Source organism: Gopherus evgoodei, chromosome 1 (genome assembly GCF_007399415.2).
Source record: "Gopherus evgoodei ecotype Sinaloan lineage chromosome 1, rGopEvg1_v1.p, whole genome shotgun sequence".
NCBI lineage: Eukaryota > Metazoa > Chordata > Testudines > Testudinidae > Gopherus > Gopherus evgoodei.
The window spans coordinates 268,744,753-268,764,361 of NC_044322.1; the positions used below are offsets into that span (position 1 = coordinate 268,744,753).

The window sequence follows — 19,609 nt, forward strand, 5'->3', positions numbered from 1 at the left end:
AGAACATAGGGCAGACACTCAAAAAATGTCATGAGACAATTTGGCAACAACCCCCCCCCATTAGAATCCCACAGATATTAACATAAACCAGCTGATACTCAAATTTAGGGCCAAATCCTCTGGTTCACTCCAGTTGCTCAGGGCCACTTGGTGGCACAAAGCAGCCATAAAACTGATATAACTGGCCACCTGAGGATTCCTCCAGTATGGGGGAATCCCTAAAGGGCATAAGCCATCCTAGCAGCAACCCTTACTGCAGAGGAGGTGGTCAAGGAAAAGGGAAAAACAATGATCCCTTGGCCACCAGAATGGTTCCTTGGTGCCCATAGGCAGCTAGGTTACTCCCCAGCCAACTTCAGGATCGGAGGAATGTAAAGGTAGCTTAAAGCCATTTCTGCTCCCCGTTTTTGGTCCTGGATCAAGTTCAACTCTGCTAGACCAGAGTCCATACAGTGAAGGGACTGAGCAAACTAAAGGGATCAGTTGTGAACAAACCTATCTCAATCCCACAATTCCAACCTGTACACCTGATCTAGTTACTCCTTCTCCAGCCACTCCCGACACTCCCTTCCCAAATTCTGCTACGTTTCCTTCCATGCTTCACTACTCTGCTCACCAATCCTCTTACATATAACCTAAACCTCCCTGTATCCCCATGGCCTTGCCCATTTTCTGCCCTTGTGCTTTCTTTAACCCCATCCGAATCCCCCATAATTCCTGTTCCTATGTGGTCTACTCTTAATTTCCCCATCATTCTCTCCCTGCCACACACCTGAACTCTCTCCCTCATTCTCATGCACCCCCATACATGTCTGAACCAACTCCTCTTTGATCTCTCCCTCTTCTCCTATATATACCCAACCCAGTTCCTAAGATCTAGGTTAGTGTGGCCTCAGCCAGTAACTCATGAAAAGTTGATGAGTGACCGAGGCACCGAAAATCAGTAGTCTGGGAAAAAGAGAAAAGAACAGGCGGTCCCATCCTGTTAACAAGTGGAAGATCAAGGGTCGCTCCAGGGAGTGCTGGCAGATAGAAAAAGTCACAACATTGAAAGCAAAGTTCCCTGTTGATCACCTATCAAGTGTTTATCACTATCCCAATGATTACCAACCAAGACATTATCACTTTATGGTTCAGTTCATAAAACACAAGCAGTGTCTTTTGCTATTCCTTCCAAATGGCTGACCCGATGCTCCATTGCAGCCTACTTTTAGTATTTCTGATGAGTACATTCTTTGGGAAAAGCTACTGCAGGGGAGGCCCAGTTCCTCATGCTGAGTCCAGAGGAAGAGCAGGGCTGGAACCCATGGCCCATTCTCTGGGTGAATGCAGCTCCCTCCCTGATGGAATGATGTGGTGGAATCTCTATGAGGGGTTCGCCTTGGGGATTTCCTCTCCTTGAGCCCTTTCCCATGGATTTATCACTAGAGAGGGGCCAACTGGCTCATGAATCTAATTCCACCCTTTCCCGAAGGAAACAATGATGTCAGTGCCGCGGCATCAAGAGCCACAGCAGATCCAGCACTCTCAATGAGAATGACGAGGAGACCTAGAATAAGTGACATCATGACCAGCAGAATAGGCGGCTATGTCCAGCTCAGAGTCTTGTTTCTTTTCACAGAAAAGCATTTCTTCACTAGTAATTCCTGCACTGTTTAGTTTTCATAAACTGAATGAGTTTACACTGGTCAGTTCTGCTGTACTGACAGCCCTAGAGACAGCAGTTCTCTATTTAGCCCCAGAGCAGCAACAGTGCTGCCTCTCCAATGAGCCTCGGCCCTGACCTGGAGGGACAATGTCTAGAGGCGATATGGGAGCGTGGGCTCTATGGTTCATTCCGTTCTTGGCCTCTCTCTGCTGAGACGGCAAATGAGAGATCCAGTTGTGATGGTGGATTAACATCCCATGGGGCCCAATTTTCCAAGTGCTCAGCACTCACAAGTGGGGACAGATTTTCAAAAGCACTCGGCTTCCTTTTAGGCTCCTAACTAAGAGACCTGTCCATTAGGAACTAAAATGAGATCAGTCAATTCATTTCACACAGGGCACCAAACAGCTGTCAAATGGGAACAACTTGAAACACAATCAATCTTGGGAAAGGGATCAGAGAGTAACTAGTGACCTTTGATTATTTTCTCAGATTTAAGGTAGGAAAAGACTCTGCATCCCACTCTCCACTACCCCACAGGAGGAGGAGGAGTCAGTTGTAGTTGAAATACTCTTTTTATTGATGTAGAAAACAACAGTGTATATAAATATGTGTATGGTGTCTATCAGAGTTGTACATAGGTTGGTTGTATCCTGCTTTGACACCTGTGGTATGGTGCTTGTCATCTTAGACTGTAACCTCTTTGAGGTAGGGTTCATGTCTCTCTGCATGTTTGTACAACACCTAGTACAAAGGTGTGCTGACCGCGTCTGGGGCATGATGGCATTGCTGCAATAGAGATAAAAGTAGCAATAATAATGATACTATAATCATAATAATGAGCCCTCTGGTCCTTAAGGAGCAGCACAGGAAGGGGAGCATCAAGCTTTGCTTCCCCTGTTTAATTGACACTGCATGATCAAAGTCCTAAGTAGCTGGCACTGAAGTTACATCCCAGTCTCCCAGCACAAAACTATACAGAATTATGCCAGAATGAATCGGGGACAGCCTAGGCAAGAGGTGGCTATGTTTGTATGAAGTTTGCTTACATGGACATGTATGCAAAAGGAATGATTTGGGGGCAGTTCTATTGCCTGCATTATGCAGGAAGTCAGACTAAATGATCTAAGGGGTCCCTTCTGGCCTTTGAATATATGGATCCTGCAAATGTCCCTGTCCCCCGTTTCCCTGTCTGCTCCACTCCGATCTCCTCTCTTTCCTCTCCCTTCATACTCTCCCTTCTCACTTGGAATATTTCTCCTTTACAAAAGGGAAGGGAGGAGAAATAAAGAATTTGCCACTTTATACTCCAGGTTCTGAGGCTGGGGATGTGTCTGGTAAATGTCTTCTAGGAAAAAGGTAGGACTTAAATATTTTAACTTCAACTCCTGTGATTTACTTTCCTCCCCGCCCCCACTCTCTCTCTCTCTTCTTTCCTGTTCTTGTAACAGGCACCTAGGAGCAATGACAGCCCCACCCACTAGAGAGCAGTCTCCAAGATCCCCTTGCCCATGGCAGACTCCAGGAAGAGGGTAGATCCTGCTGCCTTGGGCATGTTTTATGTGTCTTTATGAGGTTCCTCTCCTTTCCCCTACAGTGAACTGGACCTGGGGCACAGCCCCCTTCCCATTCTTTCTCTCTGATCACAGTGTCTTCCTGTCCCATTATGCCACCTGCCTCCTAAAAGGACCATCACTCTGCCAAGGTTTCCCTCCTGCTGTTTCAGCCAATCCAGCTCTAGAAAAGTCTGATCTACTCAATGGGTAGGGGGTGGGGGAAAACTGTCTCTATCTCTGGGCTTGCTCCTCCATACACACAATGTTCTTGGAAGTTTTTGGTTCTCTCGTAACTTTCTCCCCTTGCTGTTCTTGTCATGTGCACCTAATTATAATCACGCTGCACAAAGAAACACACCTGTCCTGTGATCTCACACCAGTCCCTGAGATTAATTCCTGGAAAATCATGTCTGTCCTTCCACAATCACATATTTCTGTAGCTACAGGAACAAAGTGGCAATTCATACAGTAGAATGGAGAGGGTGCAACCGTCAGGGTATGAGGCTATGACTTAGAAGCACTGAGTTTAAGTCCCTGATCCACCACAGACTTCCTGGGTGACCTTGGACTTGTCATTCAGTCTCTCTGTGCCTCAGTTCTCCATCTGTAAAATGGGGCTAATAGCATTGCCCTACCTCACAGGGCTGTTGACAGGAGAACTCCATTAAGAACTGTGAGGTGGTCAGATACTACAGAAATGGAGGCCATAGCAATACCCCAGGTAGATAGAACAAATGGCCCTTCTTTCAGCTTCTCTAATCTTCAAATCCCACATGGCTCTATTACATGATCCTGGGCCCTTGATCTCCCAGACACACACTCTTGCTGTCTTTGCCTTCCCTCAATTTAATCACAGTCTCTACTCTGAACTCTCACTGATCCGGCTTGTGAAATTCATCTTCATTTAAAGGGATAAATGCTTCCCTCTCCGGAAGACACTGGCAGAGCAAGAAGGGGACTTGGGGGACCGGGGATGCTGTTAAACCCTGTCATGTCTGGCAGACATGCAAGTGACTGGCTCTAGTAGGTTGTTGGGGGAAGAGATACATCTCTCCATCTCTGACAGTTTGGGGCTAATGTCGCAAGTGCCCTATGCCTGGCTCCCTTGGGCTAATTGTGCAGATACAGCAGGGCCACTGGACAGGCACTTCTGTGCCAAGCTGTGCTGTCTCCTCAGAAGCACTAGGGTCTTCTGCAGCTGGCTAGAATAGGCTGGGATGCTTCAAAGACAGGAGGAGACATGGCTGGGATGGTTCTGTGGCCAGAGCCCTTGCTCTCTCCTGAATTTCCCCCTTTCTCAGGCTGTGTTTCCAGAACAGTTTTTTTTTTGGTTGGGGCGGTGCGGGGGGGGGGGGGGAGGGGCTTTCCCTCACTCAGCTGCCTCCTCGCCACATCCCTATGGGCTGAGCCTCAGGTACAATCCTTGCCCCACGCCCCTCACTTAGCTGTTTCTGCTGAGAGCCAAAGTCACTTCCCAAAAGCAAGCGAACCTTCCAGTCCCACCATTGAGTCTGCCTTTTAAGGGGGCTGTCACCTAATGAGGCGTTGCCAGGCTGTTTTAGCCACTTCCTGTTACAATATATCCTCTTTCTAAACCACTCCTCCCATCCCTAGCTTCTTCCAGTTCCGCCGCCCCTTCTTCTTTCCCCCTTTTATCTCTCTCTTTGCCCAGGGGGACTGTTATTTATACATTCTTTTTGCTGAGATCCCCTGACCTCCAGCATCGCCATTCCAACACCTGTCTTTGTGCTGGCGTTGGTGACACCTTAAGGGCCGGAGGCAGCTGCCTGTGGAAGACGACTGCCTCTCTTTTCCCTGCCCCCTTCCCATGCAGCTCTGGTGATGTACAGAACCCAGCTGAACATTTATCACAGTTCATTCACTCTCCTGCTCAGAAATAAGCATGGAGAAAACATGTCTCCCACTCTCTCTCTGCTATTGACCTTCAAAAAGCCATGACGGTACTAATGCCCAAACTGTTTCCCCTTGGACTAAGGGGGAAAGGTAATGCTCAAGATCTAAATGAAGCAGCGGTGATTATTTCTGACTAACTTCTTAGAACCCACCCATGCTGGGGGCAGTTCTTGGGGGGCCTGGGCACTAGGAAATGAAGGCAATCCTCAGCCCCCAAACCCTCCACCTTAATAGCAGGGCAGTCAACTCATTGGCATTTTGGAAGAGGACACCCCCCCAAATACACACTGTCACCCACTCATTCTAATCAGCTACATTTGGAGGGTGAACAGGATCCTAGCTCTGACCCCCATCCTAAGCAGACCAAAGGGTTAGAAATGTTGTGTCAAGAAGACCAAAGTTGTGTGTGTGTGTGTGTGGTAGGAGGGTATATATCAGAGATGGGGGAGAGAGAGTTGGACAGAGAGAACAGTTACATTTAAATTAGGTGTGGACTGGTGGTTGTGGTGGTGGGAGTAGAGAAAAGTTGATTCAGAAAAGAAAAAGTTGTAGGCACTGTCTTCAGTCGGAAATAGCCCTGTTTCAACAGCTGGTTCTCAGCAATTGATTTAGCTGCACTGGGCTCAGCTAGCTGTGTTTTACCTCTGGTTTAGCTGAACTGGTACTGCCCAGGGTGTGTCCTTGTCTACATTCACAGCTAAACTGTGATCAATCCTAGTGCGGCTAAACGGCTAGCGTAAACAAGGCTTAGAAAGACAGAGGGTCTCAGAGAAAGAGCAAGTTTAGGAAGAATGAAAATGTGGAGACAAATTGGAGGAAAGGAAACACAGATACTGAAAAAAGGCACACAAGTACGGAGAAGAGAAAGTGAGGAATGGGAAGAGAAAGTGAGGAATGGGAAGAGAAAAATGAAAGGACAAAAATCATTCAGAGGAGGTAGCTGGCTAGTGTTATTTTTTTATTTGACAGAGTGTTTGCTTTATACAACGTTTTGACTCTTTGATATATTGGTGGTTTGGCTGCTTCTAGCAAAAACAAACACATCTCTAGCTTTGGACACGAAAGAGGTGACACTGGGGGCCCAAATCTGACCATTTTTGGATACCACAGTCCACAGATCACCTTCATTTTGTGTTTTGAAAAGCTGGCAGGTATCAGTATATGGCCTCTGGGTTGTGAGATTCAGGATAAAGCCCATAATGCTTCTGAAGGGTGTTTGCTTACAGATTTGGCGGGGGGCTGAGGTATGAACTTCAGACAGCATATTCTACTGAAACGGATTCTGACTCCTGCCTCTCCTAAGTCAGGCAGTGTAGTGAAAACTTGACGTGTGAGAGCTCTGCCTGCATGAGGTGGAAAATGAGGGGAGACTGTGCTCTTAAGAGAAAGAGTGTAACTGGAGATGGGGAGGGATGGCAGTGAAGAGGGGAGAGTGAAAGACAGAAGGCTCCCAAGGAAGGAAGGAAGGAGACAGACAGAATGGTGGAGCGTGCGTGGTCAGAGACTCAAAGCCAGACTGTCCCATCTGCCATTTTGCATATTCTCAAAATCAGGCTGCTGATCTATAAAGGACTCTGCACCTGAAAGAGTTCTAGTCTTCTTCCGAATTCTCTAAACAGGGTGATGGGCATAAAATAGTACTCCCAGTACCATTTTCTGGGAGCTATAATTTACTGCTGGTATAAGGGGCTGTGCAACTCCATTGACTTTACTGGTGTTGCATCCACCTACACCCACACCAAGTTTAGCTCTGGGTCTCTAAGGTGTGCTGGAAAGAGAAGAGCACAGAAAGACAGTGGTGGAGATCCCTGTCTCACTCACTCAACACAAGCACTGCATTGTATGAACTTGATTCTCCTGCCACTTGCATCTGGTCTAAAAAGCAATATAATTCCACTAACTTCAGTGGAGTTACTCCAGAATTACATCAGGGTAAGTGAGAGGAGAATCAGGCCCTTCGCTGTTGGGTGTGAAAACAGTACGACATTGTACAGCATCGAATGCCAGTTCAGTAATCATTCCCACAGAGACAAGAGAAAGGAGACAACCTCATTTCTAGTTCAGTCATCATGGCATCAAAGAGGCCAAAGCCTATTGCTTTCTCTTTCAGCTAGGAGCCTGACAGGAATAATTCTTTGCACATATCTAGCATCTTCATTGCTGACTACTCATTTTATTCAATAGGTTACAAAGGAAAAGACTTGCTTTAATTCTATATACTCTCAATTGCCCTTGATCCCTGGATCCTACCCAGGGAAATATGATAAAAATGACCTAGTCTCATTATCAGTTTGTGAAATTAGGGCAATCATTGGCAGTAGCAGAAACACAGGCTACTTCAAAGCCTATGGGTGCAATTGAGCAGGGCTAGCATTTAGAAACAGGAATTTCCAGACTGGAATAACCCTGTGGCCCACCTAGTCTAGTATCCTGTCTCTGACAGCGAGCAGCACCAATGCCTTAGAGGAAGGTGTAAGAACACCACGGCAGGAAAATGTGGCATAATCTCTCCCCATAAAGGCCTCATTCTAGTTTCTAACAGTGAGAGATGGGCTTAAGACTTGAAACAAGAGGTTTTAGATCTCGTGCAAAATGGTTATCATAATTAATTATGACAAGTCTGGATATTCCTGTTATCTGCATAAATGTGCATTCACTCACTGAATCTTACAAGGTTCTTGGCCTCAACACAAGGTTCTTGGCCTCAACAACTTCCTGTGGCAGTGAGTTCCACAGTCTAGTTACACACTGAGTGAAAAAGTTTTTCCTGTTATCTGTTTTCATGTTGCTACCTTTCCATTTCATTGCATGGCCCCTCGTTGTGTCACAACAGGGAGAACAGACACTCCTGACCTACCTCATCTAGACAAATCATTATTTCATGTACTTTAATCATGTCCCCTCTCATCCATCTCCTTTCTAAGGTGAACAGTCCCAATCTTTTCAAACTCTCTTCATTTGGGAGGTTTTTTTTCATGCCCCTAATAATTTTTGTCACCCTTTTCTAAATCTTGTCTAGTTCTGTAATAACCTTAGTGAGATGAGGTGACCAGCACTGCACAGTATTCCAGAGACGGTCGCCCCATTGATTTATATAAAAGCATTATCATTTCCACATTATTCTCCATCCTGTACTTTATGCATCCTAACATCTTGTTTGCTTTTTTTGCCTGCAACTGCACACTGAGCAGAGGTTTTCACTGAGCTATCTACCATGACTATCCAGTCCCTTTCCTGAGCTGATACTGTTAATTTAGAACCCTGTAAAGGTGTATGACTGGTCCTGTTTCTTTTCCCCCAAAATGTGCATTACATTGCATTTATCCTCACTGAACTTCATTTGTCATTACGTTGTCCTTTCATCGAGCTATTCATTTGGGGCTCAAGCAGCAGCCTGCAGGCAGTGCCCCCACCCCCAAATCCTTTAAATGTCAGTGCTAATCTCAGCTTTCATTTCTTTTATTGCAAAGAAAACCTCCCCAGTATAAACAGATTGCTGGGAATGAATGTTTGCCATGGCACTTCTCCCTGACGGTCACAGATTAGTTACAGTACAACAGTCACCCAGGGCTGTGGCCACAGCACCCTTTATTTTTTGGTAGGACCCTGGAATGACTCATGTCTGAAGGCTGCCGCGAGCTCCTTCTGACCCTCTGGCTGGCTGCCTGCAGCTGAGCCTGAGCCTCTGCCGAGCTGCCAATGAGGCCTCCAATCACAAAGGGCTGGAGGCAGCAAAGTGAAGGAACTGGCTGAACTGCAGGCAACTATCAGAAGAGAGCAGAAGAAGGGGGGGAACCCACGTCTCAGACAGCCCCAGTGACAGCAGCATTCCCCCTGAGGGAAGAAGAGGAGGCAATGAGGGAAGGAGGGCAGGAAAGTGTGGACTCAGGCTTCCCCTTCACAACTGCAACAGCTGTCAAATTCCTTAGTGGAGGAAGGGAGGATAGTAAGAGCTGATGAGGGTGAAAGGAAGAGGGAGGGGAGAGGGGAAAAAAAGACATTTTATGGAACTGGGACAATTCAGAAGTGGAAAAGAAGGAACAGATTTCAAAAGGGTTCGGATCCTTCAATGAGGAGAGAGAGAGAGAAGAGCCAGAGATGGAGGATAATGGAATAGAGGAGAGGAGAGAGGACAGAAAGAGGAGAATGCAGGAGCAAAGGGGATGAAGAACAGAGCAAGGAAAGCAAGAGGACAAGATCAGTAACAAGAGAGGGGGCAAGAGGGATAGACAACAGAGAACTGGTAGTGAAGATGAGAGAAGCAACGAAGGGAAAGGAGAGCTGCTTTTGAAAGAAAGAACAGAAGGGAAATGAAAGAAAATAAAAAGGGAAAACAATGGAGAGAAACGAGAACAAAATAAAATGGAGATGGCTAGAATGAATCAAAGATGGAGGGAAAGGAAAAAGCTGGCAACAGAGATGTAGAGGTAAGGTCACATACACAAGGCAAAACCTCTGACTTTGAGGTGAATTTTCTGTAATGTCAGTTCTACGATCCCTGACACACCCTCAATCGCTGAACGTTTGGGGGAAGGAAAGGGGTGGGCAGCAGCTGAATTCTCTAGTGAGACACACTTTCTTCTGTGACCCCTTTGGAATGGGCAGGACCTCATGTGTGATGTGCAGAAGCACAGTTCCTGTCAACTAGTGCAATCTGGAGGGCAGAAATGGCACAGAATGGAGGAGTGATGACTTCCCCGGGGATGAAAAGGGCATGTTCAGTGGGGAATCTGTTCTTAAATTAGGGGCAGTGATCGGAGACTCTGAAGGGTTCCCTGCTCCTAGGCTTACCATTGCTTTTGGGTTCTGTTTTAGAATGGGGTGGTGCTGATGTAAAATCTCACCAACACCCCTGCCTACTGTTCCCCCTCCCCACTAAAGCACTCTGGATTAGACTATACCAAAGTGGAATGGGTAAAGGGGTGCACGGAGAAATGCATGGGTTAAAATGGAATCATCAAACAGGAATAGCTCTCTGTATCCTTGGAAAAGAGAACATTTATCGTATCCCCCATGTAATTTCTTTATGCGTTACTGCTGCCATACTACATCTTTGTGTCCCTCCCACTACATTTCCCACGCACTTCCTTCAACACGGCAATTCCTGGTGCATTTCAGGACAATATTAACTCATTGCTCTCCCTCTGTCTCTGTAAGAGGATTCAGTTGCTCTTTTAGAGCTATTTAGAAGTCAGTTCTCAGCCATTCACCATTGTAGATGAGCACTAACCTGTCATAGCTCACAAATGAAATGAGTTTGCTGGTCTCAGCCTGTTGGATATTCATGCACATCATAAAAGCTCTGCCAACTTGCCATGATTTACAGACAGCTATGAATTAAGTCTAGAGGAGCTTCCGGGCTCCATAGGCAAACTTCCTGTGTGCTGTCCCTCACACTAATGAAATGTGATCTTTCCCTCACTTTTGAGTCCTTGATCTTTTTCACAATGAAGAAGCAGCCAACCAGCCCAGACCCTCCCTCCCCTTAGCAGGTGGAAAGCCAGCAGCAATCAGCTATGCGCTGGGCCATCACCTGCTGCTCTGACTCAGGCTCAGGACTGCATCTAGGCCTCCTGTGATCCTGTCCCTTGAAGGTACAAGGACCCTGGGTTAATTTGTTGCTGTTTACATCATGTGCTCAGAGGAGGTCCAGGAGTAGAACAGCAAGGGGCACTACTAGTCAGGACTGGGGGCACTGGCAAAGCTGTGTGAGCCAAGGACTAGAGTAACAGGCAGTTCTGCAGGGCTGAACTGAGGTGCATTGGCAGAGCTGTGGGGAGTGGTACTGGGATGGGGCCGATCATGATCAAGGTACAATGACAAAGCTGTGGGGTGGCACAGGACTGAAACAACAGGGAGTCTACGCAAGTCAAGGATGAGGTATGTTGCCAGAACTGTGTGGAGAAATCTTACCCAATGTCTCCCTGCACCCTGCTTTATTTTGCTGTCAACCCTTCCTTTTCACGAACGCTGAAATTGCACTAAACTCCTATGCACTGTTCAGATATAACAAGCTGGAAAAAGAAACAGATCAGCTCATTAATTTTCCTTAGGAAGGGTCTGTAGGCAGGAATTGTTTTCTGCACCAACATCCATTCAATTACTTGTCTTCGCACCAGTGAGATCTACAGGGATGTCTAACCCTGCACACATCACTCATGCCTTCTCTTACCAGACTATTTTCTCTCTCCTCTCCAGTATAAAAAGCCTCTCAGAGCTGTCCCTTTTCTAATAATAATGACATGACAGAGCCAATAACAATACAGAAATACAAAATACAGTTTGTTTCTATTTAAGAACATAAGAGCTGTCAGACTGGGTCAGATCAGGATCCATCTTACCCAGTATCTGTACTAGAGCTTCAGGGGGACTGCACAGAACAGGGCAATTATGATCCATCCGTCTTCCACGTCTGGCTTCTGATAATCAGAGGCTTAGGGTTGGTCCGAGCATGGGATTACACTGCTGGCCATTCGCCAAGATGGTCAGCAATTGATGAACCTATTTTCCATGTATTTAGCTTGTTCTTTTGTGAATCCAGTTATACTTTTAGCTATCACAACAGCCCATGGTGATGAGTTCCACAGCTGAGTTGTGCGTTGTGTGAAAAAGTACTTCCTCTTCTAACCTGCTACCTATTAATTTCAGCAGGTGACCTGTTTTTTGTATTGTGTGAAAGGGTAAATAACACTTCTCAGTTCACTTTTTCCACACCATTCAGGATTTTGTAGGTCTCTATCATATCCCCTCATCCCCTAGTTCTCTCTTTTCTAAGCTGAACAACCCTAATTTTTTTTAAGTCTCTCCTGATATGGAAGCCATTCCACAGCCCTTATCTGAACCTTTTCCAGTTCCACTATATCCTTTTTGAGATGGGGCGACCAGACCTGCACACAGTATTCAAGGTGTGGGTACAGTCTGGATTTATACAGTGGCATTGTGATATTTCTGTCTTATTTTCTAGCTCTTTCCTAATAGTTCTTAACATACTGTTAGCTTTCATAAGGCCCCAATAAACTACTGTCTTTCAGTTTTTAAGATTCTACAAGAGGAGATTCAAATTAGTCCCTAGTAATGGAAATCTACAGTTAGATCAGAAGTATCATTCATAATAATAAATATACAAAAGGTTCCATGCAAGGAGGTAAATGGTTTGGAGGATCAGCAACTTTCTTAAAGGCAGAAAAGGCGTAGAGTAGCAGATCCATGGGTGCAGTGAGTTTGCAGATCTGAGCTGTTTGGTGGGTGGGTGAGCAATTAAAAAAGAGTGCCGGTTTTTATATTAAAAGAGCCAGTCTCTGCCCTTTTAAGAAAAACGGCACAAAGATTCTTGAGTGGCATGAGAAATTGCTTAGACAGCGCAGCTTGATGAGAGAGTGGTACCTGGAGGCAGATCAAAAAACATCGCTAGTTTGGTACTTAACATGAGCAGAGACTACATTGCTCCTCTTATGCTAGTGTAGCACTGGAGCTCATTGGTGGGCTGGAAGAAGAGGGGAAAGGACCCTCTGCCATGAAAGAGCATTGAGATTGGAATCCTTATTCACCTCAGCACAAAAGGTCCTCCAGTAAAAGGTTGGAAGTCCACTGTGGGGAACCAAGCTACCGTCTGAAAGAAGTGGAGCCCTCACAAAGAAGGAACAGGGGGCCCAGATTTCCAAAAGGGACTAGTGACTTTGAGTGCTTGAATGCATTGGTGCCTAACCTGAGACAGCTTAAAGGGACCCGATTTTCAGAAAGTGCCCCTGAAAAACATGCTCCCGCTTCCCCCCAATAACTAATCACTTTTGGAAATCTTGGCGGAGATACTAAATGTCCCTCTCACCGCAGGATGAGGACTGAGGAGGTGGATCACTGGAGGGAACAGAATGGGTGGAGAGAGACAAAAGCAGGATGAGCATGGAGGCTGACAGGATGGTAACTGGGGCCAGAAAAGTACCTGAGAGATAGATGGGGCCAGGGAAGGAGAGAGCTCTAGGTGATAACTGAGACTGATTGGTGAGGCAGAAGGAACCCTGAATAGAGGCATCTATCAGGGTGCCCAGCCACACCTGGCCTATATAAAGGTAAATAACTACAAGAATATTTCTAAAAGAAAAACCCAATTTTAAATGATTACTACACTACTTATCCACCACTCTCCAGCATCAGCCCAGATTTCACGGAGTCCTTGGAGGACCAAGGCAACCCCCCATGCTAGTGGCCTGACAGTGTCTTCCTACCAATAGGCTGAGAACAAACACTGACTACTTCCTCAGTTCTTTTCCAGCAATATAAAGCTTCTCACACACCAATGGCCCCTCCTCACCTCACAGCCTGACCCAAAGCCCACTGAAGTTGATGGAAAAACTCCAACCTATGGCCACCCTGTAGATGTGGGGGATTCCAGGTGGAGGGCCCTCTTTGCCATTTCCACTCGTGCACTTCATTGAAGTATGAGGTTAGAAGGGACTGCAAGGGGGTTATCTCGCCGAACCCCCAGGTGAGATCTCAGCCATCTGTCCTCCCAGGTGCCAGGCCACTCTTGACCTCTGTGGGGAAGGGAGGAACAGGTCCTGGCCCCTGAAGCAGCCAGCTTTCAAACATGGTGCCTGAGAGAAGTGTTTCTGATTCTCTCTCCAGAAAGGACTAAGGGGAGGAGGGAAGCCAACCGCACTAATCAAAACCTCAGAGAGACGAGAAGCAAACACAAAGTTGCTTTTCATTTGCAACCGTTAGACAGCAGCTTGACAAAGAGATTTGAAATATGGTCAGCTAGGGAAGGAGAATGAAAAGAAATCCAACCTCACAGAAATCCCTGCTGGGAAGGTCCCTGCCAGGGAAGCATGGGGCACTGCTAACTTGTCCCAGTGACAAAGGCCAATCCCGTTTAGCGTGAATGCCCTGACTCCCCCTTGCACACACCCTTGGCCAGCAAGCTGTGCTGTCTCGCGAAAACTCCTTCACCAGCCCCCCGTCAAAGTTTTAGTGCAAACTCTACCTGGCCCTGCCGTTCGGGAGAGGCCGATTTTAGCAGCTGGGCTAGTTAATTAGCAGCAGAGCAGTAGCTGTGCCCTCCCCCATTCCCCCTCTTCGCCTCCGCATTCCCCCGTAGTGGGAATGGGAAGCCTCATCTACCGCGGAAGGTTCACACGGCTTGGCGGCAGAGCAATTAAACAAACGGGTGCGGAGGAGGGAACTGGGTATTGCCAGGAGGCGGGGCGCTGAGCCCTACCAGCGCAGGCTGAGGGGGAGAGGGTCCTGCAGGGGCAAGCCAGCTGTCTGTCTGTCTGCATCTCAGGGCTGCTGTTCCCAACCTTCGGAGCTCATTCCCGGAGAAGGGGAGAGCTCCGGAGCGCGTTAGCGAGGGAGTGCAAGGGGCTGACGGCTCCTTGGGGGAGCAAGTGTGAAAAATCGAGACACTTTTTCGGGTGGGGGGTAGTTGCCTATCCAAGACAAAGTCCCTAATAACCGCAGCTCTAGTCCCCCCAGAAAGGGGCAATTATGACATTTATTGTACATATTCCAGCGCTTGGAATCTAGGGGTGGTCCCAGCTGAGGTCATGGCAGTCCCTGTGCCTTTAGGGGCCGGTCCAATGTGGGGGAGAAGGAATGCAACCTCTCCTATCCCCCCCCCATTGTAGCCATAGCTACGTGCCTGTGGGTAGACACACAATCGGAATGCACAATATTCCCTACATCAGTGTCCTTCCCCCCCTCTTATCTCTCGCCTTCATCTCCCCGCTAGGTCTCAAGCCCAGGGACACAGCTCACCGAGAGGCTGTTTGTCCCCTTCTCATTTCGCTTTGCGCTTCTTTTTCCGCGAGAGGCTATTATCAATGTTTAATGAAGTAGCTGTCTTGTTCCCCGATTGGGCTGAAAGCTGGCGGAGAGGCTCTTAATAATGGGGCGGTGGGGTTGGTTTCTGCGTGTGGAAGGTGTGTGTTTAAAACCTCCCCGCTTAATTTCCTGATATTGATTCTCTGGCTTGGAGCTAGCATCGAGTATTCAGCAGAGAGCTCCTCTGCAGAATATGTGAAAAGGCAGGGTTTGGATAGAGAAAGGGCACCAAATGCAGTATGCGTCAAACAGACCATCGCTCAATGAAGTCACTTAGCTATTCAAAACATGTTCAGCCATCATTCAACCGTTTGCACCAAGAACTGGGGTGGGGTGGGGTGGGGGGGACAATTCGCGCTTCTTCCCGGACCACAACCATTTCCAAACAGCCTGCTTTGGTGAGAGACGTTAGGACAGAACACAGTTTATTCCCTCCTCGCCTCCACCCCACCCCCAATCCTCCTGGTCTGGTTTTAGAAAACCAATTCTGCGGTATCCGCTTCCCGTTCCTCCTCATCAGAGCGATCAAGGCTAATTCGTTTAAGGTGGACCCATGGAGACATGGACATACATGCACATTATCTGTGGATGTCCCCACCCCATCCCCAATCGACCCTCCTGCTTAGAGTCTCGTCTTGAACACCGATTTTACGATCCGCGGAAATGCTCTCTCTGTGTGTATGTGTGTCTCCATAAACCAGACATTTGCATCCGTGCCCCTCTCCTTCCAGGACATGATTAGAAGACACCCACCCCCCACCCTGTGCACACATGCACCAACCGCAATACTAAACAACACAGATTTAAAAGCAAATTGCCGGCCTCCCTCCCGCCCCACGTCTGAGTCCAGGGGCTGGCTGCATTGCTGGTTCTCCAGTGGCCATCAGACATGTCACTGTATGTGGGAGCTGAGTTGCTGCCCAGTTTCACCACATTATACTTAGGCTGGTTTTCTGTTCAAAGACTTATTTATTTTTAGACTTTGCAGTAACGCTTTCAAGAGAACAAACACTCAGAAGGGAGGGGGGAAACACCCGCAAAAACAAAACCCACCCCAGCAGCGTGTGGCTGCTCAGAGACATTACGAAATGCTCTTGAACTCTGCTTGAGCTGACTGGAATCATTCGGATTTTCCAAATAAGGCTCCTTAGACAGAACAAGATTAGGGGTTAGCTGCCCCCCCATAAAGGGAACTTGATATTTACATATGAGGTGTTTTGCCGTTTTTTCTCAGTTCCCAGACTTATGATTATCAAAGCAATTTATAAAGGAGAGCAATTATTTTAGTCTGTTGTTACAGCCAACAGTGCTCCAGTTATGTAGCATTTCGCTTGCTTTCCCAGGCAGTAATGATCCGGAAAGAGGCGGATCACACAATTGCTTTTAACAGGGTCTCTGGATGTTTACACAATGTACAGATTACTCCAATTAGGAGGGTTTTTTGGAAGGGGGAAGAGGAAAGCATAAAGGAACAGAGTAGAGAGCATATTTTCCCACTCTTATTGCCTTTTCTTTCCTCAGCAACTAACCCAACCACTCTTGTTCCACGGTGGATTGAGAAAATGGTGGAATGTGGAGAGATTTATTTGGGGAGGGGTGAGGAGATCCAGAATCAAATACCTTCCAGGCAGCAGGTTCTCCATAATCCAGAATGGGTCATGACTTCCTCGTTCTTTTTGCTGGTTTCGTTTTCACTGACACTTTTGGTCTTGCAAACCCCTCTGGAGTAAAGCCAGTAGTCGGTCCCCACAGCTATGGTCATCAGGCTGAAGGCAGCGAAAGCACCAACGGTGGTTAAAAGCATCTGAACACCTCTGTCAAAGAGCCCCATAATTCTTCATTATACAAATACCCAACCGCCTTCTGATTCTTGGGGTGTGTGTGTTAATAAAATAATAATTCCACTACTAATATAATGGGTATATATATATAGAGAGAGAGATATATCAAAAAGGGAGGTAAGAAAGCCCACGGAAAACAGTGTAAATTATAAAGACCACACGGGAAGAGGCTTGCCTTTTAAATCAGAAACGTCCCGGTTGTAATATAAAAAAGAAAGTCAAAGAAAAGAAAAAGAAAAGAACAAAAAAGACTAAAGCGAGAACCCCCCCAAAATGAGATGCCTTAATCCCTTTTTCTAAAATTCTGGTCTCCAGTTTCCATATGTAATGGCTAATTTGGAGATGGCTTCCACAGTGAACAGGGGAGCAGCAGCAGCAGCATCCTCAACACAATCTCTCATTATCTGGACCTAGACAGTTAGAGATTGTAAGAGCAGAGATGCAACCTTCAGGCTTCTTGCTTAGCTCTGCAGCCTGCGCCATGAAAATCCTTTTTCTTCTCAGTTATCTTCCTGGGATTTGTGTGGTTGGCTTTTTGGGGGGTTCAAATTCTTCCTTCCTTTTCGTCCTTTCTTTTTCCTACCACCAAATCAGACTTCCCAGTATACTGTGAGCCCTTGATTTCAGCGGTACAGGTGCTGAGGTCTTGCCTTCCATGGCTTTCCCCACAGCAGCAGCAGCAGTTGTTGTTGTTGGTAAAGTGGGCAAGGGAGGGGGGGGTTTCTCCCAGAGAATCGAGACGGATTTCCCTCCTCCTCTTGGCACAGCTTCTGAAAATAAGGGAACCGGTGCCTTGCTGCAGGATTTGCTGCCTCTGCCTCTCTTCCCTTGTTAGTTCCTTTCTCACCTACTACATTAACGTGGTGGTGCTGATCTGGACAGCTCCCCTGCACCGATTTCTCCGCGGTGCTGAAGAACAGCTCCTGTGCCTCTTGACCGGGATGCTGGTGGGAAACTGGGGAGCAAGAGCTTCCTCTTCCTATATCCTCTTTCCTTCAGCGTCTACAAATGCGAGTGATCCTGCTCTGCTCGGAGGAGCAGGGAGGAATGGGGAGGGGGTTGATTAGCCTTCCCACTTGTCCTTTCCTGTTTTTACCCCTCTTCTTCCAAACCCTGAAATAACTCCCCTAGGCTTCAGGAGCTGAGAGAAAGGCGTAGCTGGATCTCGCTCGCTCGCTTGCTCTCAGCCCAGCCTCCTTCGCATTCCAGCTATACGTGCCCAGAGCTCCAAATACAACCGTCACATCACAATTAGACCAGCACAAAACTTCAATCAGCCGTTTCTCTTCCCGGGAGACGGGGAAAATGTAACGTGGAAGGGTAATTAAAAATTAAATAAAATGTGTTTGTTTTAAAGCACTTAGTCTTCATTATTCTCGGGCTGGCTACAAGTTACATAGTGGGGTTTTCCCCTTCTCTCCTCTCATTTCTTTGTCTCTTCCTATCCAATAGTGTATGAATCCCTGGGTGTCTTTCTCTCTCTTTGTAGCTTTCCTTGAAATCCCAAATGCTGCTCCAACAAGCAGACATTTTGAAAAGATTAGTAATTGAAAATGTTTTTTTAAAAAAAAGAGTTGCTGCAAACTGAATTCTCTCCACTCAAAAAATAATACTCCTTTCATGTCTACATTTGAAACCGAAAGGAGCGTTGATTGAATCCACATTGCCGACATCAAAGCATGTCATAATCCTCTCCCTCTTCCCGAGCAGTATCATTACACTCGGTTAATTACATTATTCACCTCGCTCATCATTCTATATGTGTTGCTGTTCTTTAATCTAACACCAGTAAAGAGAAAAATGACTTCATCTAAATCCTGATGCTACAGATTTAATTTCTCTCTAATCAGCTTCATAGTTCAGAGAGCAAGAGACCAGAAGGGATGCTTTGGGTTCACTGTTTTTCTGCTAGAGCGGGGTGCAGAGAAGTTGAATCAGTTGGAGCGTTTGAAACACGTTGCAATTTAATAACTCGCTCCTTTCCCCTCCCCGCCGCTGAGCTCATGCTTAGAAGAAAAACGCTCAGAGGTCTGCTGAACGCTAAAGAGTTTGTAAAAAAAAAAAAAAAAGTGAATTACAAACCACTTTGCACCAGGTATAAATTCATCTCTAACGGTTGCCTTCTGCTATCGAATTGATTGACCTAGAATAAAACACCCTTCTCAGCTTTACAAGTCAATTACCAGACTACCTGGTTTTTAGCCTAATTTTCTAGATTAACCATTTCTGCCCAGACAATGACAGGTTTGCTGTAGTGTGAAGATCACACATTCTCTCTTCGTCTTCTGCTTTTTTTCTTTTTCTTCTGTCCCTCTTAACAGCGTGGCTTCATTGTTCATGACCTCTAATTTCTTCTTTGTCCCAATAAACACATTTAAACCCAGGAAAGTCTACAAACGACTTTCAGGGCATTAAACAGCCTGGCCAAGCAGGGAAACAAAGTTTATTGACGGGGCAACCACGTGGCTACATTGGGGTATGGGTGGGACCAGGAAACTCCCCCTTTCCCTACCAAAAAGCTGGTGTCCCGCAGCACAACAAAACCTGTGCAGGGCAAGCTCCTTCGGGCTGGGCAGGAGAACGCCCAAACCCCAGCTCTTCCCAGCCTAGGGTGACCAGACACGTGTGAGAAATCGGGACGGGGGTAATAGGAACCCATATAAGAAAAAGCCCCAAATGTTGGGACTGTCCCTATAAAATCGGGACATCTGGTCACCCTATCCCAGCCCTACTCCAAGAGTCTTTATGATCCCACCCCGCCCCAGTCCTGTATTCCTGTAAATTGCTAACCCAGCCACAGCAGAGCAGCCCTCGCTGTCTCGCCCCCGAAT

At 46.8% G+C, this 19,609-nt stretch overlaps 1 protein-coding gene across 2 annotated transcripts in view; it reads right to left on the reverse strand.

Moving 5' to 3' along the window:
• Positions 1 to 17,959, reverse strand: part of CACNG2 (calcium voltage-gated channel auxiliary subunit gamma 2) — a 67,088-nt gene extending 49,129 nt beyond the window's left edge. The window contains exons 1-2 of one of the 2 annotated variants that reach the window (XM_030545535.1): positions 17,225 to 17,959; positions 16,558 to 16,703 (exon numbers count right to left, since the gene is read on the reverse strand). In XM_030545535.1, the coding sequence (XP_030401395.1) occupies positions 16,558 to 16,699 (142 nt within the window). In that variant the 5' untranslated portion in view covers positions 16,700 to 16,703; positions 17,225 to 17,959. Of the gene's footprint in view, positions 1 to 16,557 lie in introns of both variants that reach the window. The other variant, XM_030545525.1, reaches the window with a different exon arrangement.
• Between the last annotated feature and the right edge of the window lie 1,650 nt (positions 17,960 to 19,609).